Genomic DNA, 10,096 nt, shown 5'->3' on the forward strand with positions numbered 1-10,096 from the left:
AGTAAATAGTTACTGATGTTAGTTACATTAAATACATATAACGTAATTCAACAACAGTATTCCTATAAAGTTGACATTGAGTTTATAAGCACAATCAAGAATTGGAATTTATAAGTGCGTGTCAGCTCAGTGATAAGGTGTAGGTTTCATAACGTTAGGGTGATGCGTTCGAATCTCGGTTGCGGCGGTCAATTTTTAAGTTAATTAATTAGGTTTTTTCACGGACCAATTTATCAGGGAATGATAAATAGAGGCAAAATTGACTTGTATGTAGAATAAGAAACTAATTATTTCATTTTTGCCTCTATTTTTATCAATAATTGCTAGATAAGTTGAAGGATTGGTTAAAGATGAGATCCCGGGCTCGGCTTGGATTTTACGTTCAAGTTTGAATCAAGGTTGGTCCAAGTTTGGCCCAGGTCTGGACTACCTTCATTTTAGCATCTTGGCTCAACCTCGGATCGGGCTCGACGTCCAAGCTTGAACTAGCGTTACAAACCACGGAATAACCAAGGTTGGTACAATCTTGAACTCCCAGCTTGAGCCAAGCTAGGTTAGTCTTGGTCCGAGCTTGGTCCAATGGTTAATCCCCACAAATTTATCAATTTTTCCTTAAAACTGATATTTCAGTTGCTCATAATACAAGTTTATTTGATTGTCGAGACGGCAATCTGTTTTTCAATGAAGGGAGTAGTGTTACGAATAACTAAAACCTCTAATTTACCATTTGCATTCCATCGGTATCCATTCTTTTCGTTCCTTCAAACCTCTCCTCTGAAATTAGCATTTCTCTTTTATGATGATAGTTTTCTTTTTCTGATAATCTTGACAGTTTGTTGTATCAATGCTACGTCTAATTATTAATTTAATAACCCCACTTATCTTTAAATCCATGTGCTCTTCAATACAAGAAATTAATATCTTACCGATATACTCGGCTATAATAAATTTAGAATTAATCCAAAATAACTAACTTAGAGCAGCGAATTCATGTCTCGGGAATCTATTTCAACAAGAGACAAGAAGGTAATCATCAGATTTTTCTCCTATAAGGATGACTAAGTGAGAACTATTCTTTTCAAACCCTCATTCGGAATGTTCTTTTGCCTTTGTTTTTTTTTACCTCAACGCGTCATCGATAAGAGTGTCCAATTTTTTATCGCTCTAAAATGATAAACTTCAATCAACTTTTTCAAGCACCATTGTATGTATCACCTGACTGATAGGCGAAGAAATCATCGAAATATTTTTTAAAAAATGTAATTTCACAGAGATTAAAAAAATTATTATTGCTGTCAGCTTCATCTTGGAACTCGGTTAAGAGCACATCAGGACACATTTTTTAAGCCGTGATTCAATTGGTTCAGATGATTTTTTTTGAGCTATCGTAAAAAAAAACGAATTTTCGGAAAATGTAAAAATTATAAAAACGGATGGGTGAAATCACATTCGGATCGAAAAAGATGCAACTGATGAGAGATACAGGTAAGCAATCAAAAAAAATCAATGAAATAAAAATAGCACATACTGTGACCTTGGCCGGGAATTTAAAATATATTAATTCTCGGAGAAGACACGATATATCCGGGAAAATCAAATTAGGGGCAAAATCGAGTAATCTAACTAATTTAAGGGGACCTCAAATAATAAACGGTAGGGGGGGAGGTCTCAATAATTACTCGGGGGAATTTAGGTAGATTGATTTTTGATATATTCTAGTTTCCATAATACACCGATGTTAATACAAAAAAATAATCCAGGCCTTTTGACTAATTAACTCGATGGTGGGGGGGTAAGGCTCACTTGCGGCTACGCGCAATAGTATAACATAAAAAGAGGGGGTGACTCGAACTCTGGAGAAAGGGGGAGAAGTGAGTGGCGCCAACTGAAAAGGTAATCATTAATAGGGGGCTTCATTTCCAACTAACATGAATTGACTGGAGGCTCACCGTTGTGGGGAAATTAACACGGGCAGGGAAATTCGTTGGGGCAGGGCATAAAAAATGGGCACGCACGGGGAATGGTGTCCTCAAAATCCTCTCGGTTTTCCTCGGGGTTGATCCTCCTTCCTTGCTTCTCTTTCCTCGTTCTCTTCGGACGTTCTTCTCCCAAAAAATCCTCCACACACTCCACACAATAGTTCTCCTCCTCACGATCTTCCCAACAGTTCTTCCACACAATTGTTCGCACTCTACTTCCTCTGACACTATTTCCGCACACTTTTCTCCTTCGCACTGTTTCTCTCCTCCAAAATAGTTCTCACCAGTTCTCTTCACAAATTGTTCGGGGTTTCTTCGGGGCAACTTTTCACAGGGTCTCTTTACACTAAGTCCTCTCTTTAATTCTTTCTCGGGCAGTGACGCGTGGAGCAGCTTATAAGGAATCTCCTTCCCAGTACAGAGCTCATTTGATTCTGTGACGTGACTGTTAAAGTGCTCTGCCTTTGATGTCTGTTGATGCTGACCAACCAACACGCAATAGAATTTCAACTTGTGAAGTAATCACAATTCGTCAATTTATTCAAAAGTTGGAAACTTCGGAGAGGATGAAGCGAGATTTGCAATGGGATGCATGCAATTGAGTCGATCAGTTCGTCAGATGGAAAGTCAGAGATTGGAAACGTTACTGACAGTGATGATGATGATGATACTTGGGATGCTTCTACCCCATTAGATACCGACACCATCTCACCTGATGTCAGTGAAACGTGGAGAAGGGAATTGTAGACTCTCCAGCAAGCCCGGACTTCGAGTCTCCAGAGAGCCCAGCGGCTGTGGAGAAGGGGATTGTAGAATCTCCAGCAAGCCCGGACCTCGAGGCTCCAGAGGGTTCAGCGGCTGGGAAGAAGGGGATTGTAGACTTTCCCGCAAGCCCGGATCACGAGTCTCCAGAGAGCTCAGCACCCGAGGAGAAAGGACTTGTAGACTCTCCAGCAAGCCCAGATCCAGAGTCTCTGGAGAGCGCAGCACCTGAGGACTCTCATTCAATGGAGATGGATCCACCTGACTCTACTATATCAGAGGTAGCACCAGTGATTCTAGCGAATGTTGGGGCTGCAACACCACCTATCTCAGCGAATGACACAGAACCATTTGTTCGAGTGGGGGAAGTTGTTTGCCCACCAGCAGACGAAGCGGAACCTATTCGAATTTTCATACCCGAAGAATGGGAAGGTGTGATGCCGGAAAGGGCTATGAAGAAAAAGCGGAGAGAAATCATTAATCGCCATTATCAAGTTGGTGGAACTTTTGTGACAATGGGAGATGTTCGAGCCAAGCTGATCTTCTGTCCTCATGGAAATATTTACTTTCGACCAATGGGATCATTTACACATCCCAAACGATTATTAACCAATATTAAAATCTATCCAGAGGTAACTTAATAACAAAATTCTACCATCTTATCAATCTGCTAACTCAATTACTAATTTCGTTCGTTTTTTGTCTATTTCAGTTGTAATGTCCGGGGGAGATTGATTTTGAAAAAGTGTCTTCTACAATCTGACAACTAAACAATGAAAAATTTTATTACTTGCGTTCTATTATTTTTTTTTAATTGATAAAATTTGAATGTTCAACTAAAAAAAAAAATGGAAAATATTATTGTAATAATCTATGCTTTGAAAACTCTGTAATATTATTCCGTAAAAATAACTACGCATATATAATAAAGAATATTTTCTCCACTTGAAATCTCTGTCAATGCTCCATTCTTAACCATCCACCAGATGTAAACATTTAGAGTTTACGCGCCAGACACCTAGAGTGAGACAGGCAACTCTTGGCGGCTCAGACGCTTGAGTGACGGAGAAAGATAGCGAAAGAGTGGGGAAGGTAAATTGCTAACAATCAATTATAATGTCTTGCTCCTCCTTCTGGACTTAATACATATATATTATTAATTTTTCTGTTAACAGGAATAGCAGCTGCACCAGGAGATGAGGAAGTTCCTCAACTTCTTGCTCCTGGTGGGCCGTGAAATCGAGGCCATGGAGATGCTGCCCCACGCGTAGGGCATCGCGGCGGCCGCCGTGATGGTACTTGACGCGCAGAATCACTATGACAAGTGAAGTAAGTAAGATTCATTCTCCACCATTCTTCATAGTTGAATTAATAAAATCTATTCTGTATTTTTCAGATGCGGCAATCTCCGGGACACGTCGCTTTTTCTTTTTTATTAGATTAAGTTTTTGTAACTAGATTAAGTTTATGTAATTAGATTAAGTTTTGTAACTAGATTAAGTCTTGTAACCAGATTAAGTTTTTGTGAATAAGTTTCTTTATAACTAAAATAAGTTTCTTTAGAATAAATTTTTATCATTAAAATTAACAATATGCGTTTCTCTGTTATCCTTACCTTTCTAAATAAGCTTCTATTAGGATCCGGATGGACTCTCTTTCATTTGAATTTAATCTTTTGAAAGGTAGATTGCCATTTGAGTTGTGAGAACCACTCGAGCGGATATAGAAAAGTATGAAAGACCGATTTTTTTTTGATTGAAAGGTATCTATCAAGATTACGAAAATAATGAAAAATTCATAGTTTACCCCTGCTCTTCAGGAGATTGAGTGAAAGATGCTAAGCTGCCTATCTTTTCATTATTTTTGTAATCTTGGTAGCCACCTTTCTCTCAATATCACGCTTTTTTCATTTTTCTATACCCGTTCGAGTGGTTCCCGCAACACAAATTTGATAGCAAAAGATAACATAGTCTATCGAGGTCGTAAACTAAATAATTACATAGATATCGCCGTTGAGATTTTTGGAGAAAAAAAAATGGAATTTTGCATAAATTATAGACTATTATTGATCAGTATCGCTAAATGTAGTTAAATGCAAAAATAAAAAAATCATAGGTTATCATCATCATCATTTATTAAACCCTCTATTTTAGTCAGGGTATTTTCCAATGTTGTAGATTGAATATTCACTGTTTTTATTACTGATAGACATTGCTGAAGAGGTATGGGTTGAACTCGCCGTCCAGGAAAGTGATCTCCAAACGTTCAGTAGCAGCAGCCTCACGGTATTTCTCTACCTTGGTTCGATCCTGTTGGAAGGCGTATGATGAATCAGTTGCTTTATTCCAGCTACTTATAGGTTCTTCGCAAGTGGAGGGGGAATGCAATTTTCATTTATAATTTTAATCGCAAAACAATTCCAAGAAAATCAGGCAATCTGCATCCAACAGTTAAATTTTTCCTCGAAAGATAACGGCTTTCATAATTCTAAGAAATGTTGATGAATGGATCGAATGGTCAAATTTTTTGCAGAAACTGAACTGTCTGTAGACTTCTGAGAAATTCATGAAGAAATGGCAATTAATCGAAGCAACTGAAAGTTTAAGACTCATTGAAACTCTAACAAGCAATGATATAAATTGATCTGAATTTTCCTAGGGGTTGTTAGTCTTATGTCAAGATGGAACGTAGCAGTATTGTGTGCTGTTCCAGAATAATTGAAATTTTCCAACATGCCTATCAAAATGCACAATCTCAAGACATTCAACAATGGATTGATCGATGTGCTTACTATATTAAACTTTATACTCGAGTTTTGAAAAGACGGAATCAACTATCGGTTGGTGAGAAAAATAAAATTCTCTCTACCATTACTCGAATCCAGGGTTATCAAGAGGGATTCACAAATAGACAACATCGAGGTGGTCGTGTGCAGGTGCCATCGCATAGCAGAGAAGAAGAAGCGCTTGCAGATCGTGTACGCTTGAGAGATGGACCATCAGCTTTTCACAGTCGTATTCGCACGGGCATTGTAATCAATCTCCAACATAAAGATCCAGCTTCCTTTCTCAATGATGCAAAACAACTGTCAACACCACATTTGAGAAGTGTTCGCAAAAAAAATGGCAATATAAAGGCAAATGCTATTTTAGCGTGCAAATTTACATTGAAAAAGGACGAAGTGATTACTAGTGAAGTTAAATATTTCAATACAAAAAATGAAATCATTCTACCAGCTACAGATCTGGCAACATGGTTTGATGACAATGTGAGTGAGCCATTGCTCACGAAAATCGGTGATTTCCAACAACGTGATTCAGGATAGGAATTGAGTGAAATTATAAATTTGATGGTCAATATGAACCGATATGTTCCACTGGAGGGTGGCTCTTCAACGTACGTCCAGTTGCCCTATGATATTCAATGTAAAAAAGCTGTTGTCAATGTCAAAAATTCGGATGAATTTTGTTTTTTGTGGTCAGTTATTGCTGCTGTCTATCCTGTAAAGACGCATCGATGTGCTACTTCATCATATCCCGATTATACCACAGCAACTCTTCCACATAGTCAAAAGCTAATTGATTATGCAAACATTCGCTTCCCCATGACCTTGAGTGATATTCCAAAATTTGAGAAAATGAATGACCTCTCAATTAATGTTTATGGAATTGAATGTGGGGTGAACAGTGAGAACGAAATTGTCCCTTTCTACCTCAGCAAGATGAACTCGCGCATACCTACAATTCATTTACTTCTCTTTTGTTCGAATGTGTATGTTGCCGCTGACGTTCAACCAATTTACGACTTCGCATGGATAAGAGATCGTTCAAGACTTGTGAGCGCGTAAATCTCCTGTTTTGAACACCGTATGTGGCTTTGTGATCGGTGTTTGTGTCATTTTCACACGGAAAAAAATTATGAGAGCCATAGACAGGATTGTTTCATTATCAATAAATGCAAAATGGTTTTACCATCAGAGGAGATGAAAATCTTGAAATTCAAAAATCACAGATATAAGGCTGTACCATTCACGATTTACGCTGATCTCGAGTGTATTCTACGACCCAGTGATGATGGTGATGATGCTAGATGACATCAAAAACATATTCCATACAGTGTCGCCTTTTACTTGCAGTGTTCCTTTGATAATAATTTATCGCGCTTTGACATTAAACGTGAGAGGGATTGTATTGCGTGGTTCATGGATGAATTAAAGAAAATCGGAGTGATGGTGAATGATAAACTAAAAACAATTGTTCCAATGGAGCCGCTCACGTACGCACAGTCCCAAGAATTCTCAGCAGCCCGAGTGTGTCATATATTCATTTTGACAGATATTAAACATCGAGATCATTGCCATTTCACGGGTAAATATCGTGGAGTTGCGCACGCTGGATGCAATGTAAACTATAAAAATTCACATGAAATACCAGTGATTTTTCACAATCTGTCGGCGTATGATCCTCATTTCATAATTGTGGACTTGGTGAAGGAGTTCAATGGATCTGTCGAATTGCTGCCTCTAACAAAGGAAAAGTACATTTCATTCAAGAAATCTATTCCACAAACAAAAGTCAACTTAAGATTTATTGATTCATTTAGATTTATGGCTAGTAGCCTGGAAAAATTGGCCTCCTACTTGACTGATGGAGACAAGTCAATTACACGAGCTCATTGCAACGCTGAGCAATTCCATTTATTAATATGCGTAAAGGTGTATTCCCATATGAATATTTGGATAATTGGGATAGATTGAATGATGGAGAATTACCATCGAGGGCGGCTTTTTATTCCACACTAAACAATCAAGAAATTTCAGCGGAAGATTATGCTCATGCGCAGGAAGTTTGGAAAAATAGTATATTATGCAACACGTGTGGAATATATTTTTTGACTCGTAGGAGGTTTGTAACACGAGCCGAAGGCGAGTTTTACAATCCCACGAGTCGAAAAATATATTACGCACGCGTTTCATACAAAATTTTATAGCATTGCGCCCGGAATCCGCGATTTAACCGAGCGAAGCGAGGTTAGAATCGCGTGATTACGGGCACCGATGGCATTAATTTAATATTACAACACTTAGTGAATATTCCGACCTCTACTTAAAAGCTCATGTTCTCCTCTTAGCTGACATTTTTGAAAATTTCGGAAAAAGTTGTTTCTCAGTCTACAAACTGGACCCACTGCACTACTACACCGCACCTGGATTGGCATTCGATGCAATGCTAAAATGTACCAGAGTGGAAATCGAACTTTTTACAGACGCTGATAAGCTCTTATTCATTGAAAAGGGGATCCGAGGTGGTGTAGCTCAATGTACAAATCGCTATGGTCATGCCAACAATCGGTATATGGGTGAGAATTATGATCCAAACGAAGAGGAGTCCTATCTCATGTACTTTGATGTCAACAAATTTATATAGGGCAGCCATGAGTCAGTACTTGCCCTTTGGTGCCTTTGAATGAGAAAATGTCGAAGGATTCAATATCTTCAATGTTCCCGATGATTCACCCGTTGGATATATCTTAGAAGTGGATTTGGAATATCCTAAAGAGCTACATTATGTAGACAAGGACTTGTCGCTATGTCCTGAGCATTTTATTCAACCGAATCGCAAGAATACCAAGCTCATGACACTCTACGATAAAAAAGACATAATTACGACAAAAAGACATAAAAGACTACGATATAATTCATTATCGGAATTTGAAGCAATGTTTGAGTCTTGGTATGCGAACGAAAATCCACCGAATCTTGAAATTCAAGCCAGCAGCAAGCCCTACATCGACTTAAATACAGAGATGCGAACAAAATCGACAAATGAATTTGAAAAGAATTTTTTTAAGCTAATGAACAACGCAGTTGTTGGAACACGATAGAAAATGTGAGAAAGCACAGAGATGTCAAGTTGATCACCAAGTGGGATGGAAGATATGGCGCGAGAGCCTACATTGCCCAACCAAATTTTCCACAGTAGTCTAATTTTTGACGATAATATGACGATCATTGAGCTGAAAAGAGTTCAAAATATATTCAATAAACCAATCTACATTCGATTCGCCATTTTGGACTTGTCAAAAATTTACATCTACGATTTCCACTATAATTATGTGAAACATGGATTTGGAGAGCGATCTAAATTAATGTACATAGACACAGACAGCCTTCTGTATCAGTTCAATATTCCCGACATTTATGACTTCATCAAAAGAGATATTTCGAAATTTGACACTTCCGACTACCCAGCGAATGAGAGAATGTTTATCAAATACCCAGAGAATGTTTATCAAATACCAAGAGTGAATAAAAAAATGATAGGTTTAATGAAGGATGAATGTAATGGTAAAATTATGACTGATTTTGTGGGCCTGCGTGCTAAGCTGTATACTTACAAAGTGTTGGGTGATGCGCGTGAGAAAAAACGCGCCAAGGGTATGAGAGGGGCAACACTGAGAACAATTACCTTTGAAGACTATAAAAACTGTCACTTTCAGCAGAAGAAACTGGTGAAATCACAATATTAGATTCAAAGTAAAAAACATCAAGTTTACATGGTGAAACAGAACAAATTAGCACTGAGTTATGATGATGATAAGGGAATTGTTTTACTTGATTCAACAGACACTCTACCTTATGGTTACAATGAATAAAAGACACAAATATTTTCCAAATAAGGTTTTTCTTTAAAATTACATTTGATTAGAGTCTATACAACTGTTGTGAGTTTTATCAAATCTCAGCCACTTGACATATTCCTTCTTCCCCCGCATCTTCAGCACCTTCTCAACGAGAAACACATCTGGATACATGACGTGACTCAACTCCTCTTGGTAGAAGCCACCTTCAATTGCATCTTCTTTTCCATCAACCAGCTTATATGTTACGGGAGTGGTATTTTGCACTTTTTTAATTGTAAATATTTCAGTTGTCCAGTTGGGGTTATAGCCTTTTTCGAAAACAGTTTTATACTTGCTGATTCGCACTTTATTACCCACTTTGAATTTAATTTTCCCCTTCTTATCCTTTCGTACATTTCCACAAATTGATTTCAGCAACGATTTTTCATTCTTGGATGTAACATCTTTAGGCTTCATTTTTATTGTACGATGTTTCGTGTTATTATAGCCTGCAACTAAATCACCAACCGTATCAATCCATTTCTACGTTCCACGAATTGAGAATTGTTTCCACATTTTATTTTTTTATGTTCTATTGAAGCGTTCGCTTATCGATGCCTTGAGGCTGCTGAAGGTTGAGTACATATGTATCTTATGCTCCCGCCTGAGAGCTTGAAAATTTTTATTGTAAAACTCTTTGCCTTGATCAACATGGAGTTTTTTTGGAATACGCC

At 37.9% G+C, this 10,096-nt stretch overlaps 2 protein-coding genes across 2 annotated transcripts; one reads left to right on the forward strand and one right to left on the reverse strand.

Annotated features, from left to right (window-relative positions):
• The first annotated feature begins 2,567 nt into the window (after positions 1-2,567).
• LOC105272551 (uncharacterized) lies at positions 2,568-3,538 on the forward strand. Its single transcript, XM_011314724.1, has 3 exons — positions 2,568-2,696; positions 2,783-3,373; positions 3,454-3,538. Exons 1-3 carry the CDS (start codon positions 2,568-2,570, stop codon positions 3,457-3,459), a joined length of 726 nt encoding a protein of 241 aa, XP_011313026.1. The 3' UTR covers positions 3,460-3,538.
• A 5,896-nt stretch (positions 3,539-9,434) lies between these two features.
• On the reverse strand, positions 9,435-9,839 carry LOC105272552 (uncharacterized). Its single transcript, XM_011314725.1, has one exon. The coding sequence runs from the start codon at positions 9,837-9,839 to the stop codon at positions 9,435-9,437; it is 405 nt and encodes a 134-aa protein (XP_011313027.1).
• Between the last annotated feature and the right edge of the window lie 257 nt (positions 9,840-10,096).

The sequence above is a fragment of the Fopius arisanus genome, unplaced genomic scaffold (assembly GCF_000806365.1).
Source record: "Fopius arisanus strain USDA-PBARC FA_bdor unplaced genomic scaffold, ASM80636v1 scaffold00206, whole genome shotgun sequence".
Taxonomy (NCBI): Eukaryota; Metazoa; Arthropoda; class Insecta; order Hymenoptera; family Braconidae; genus Fopius; species Fopius arisanus.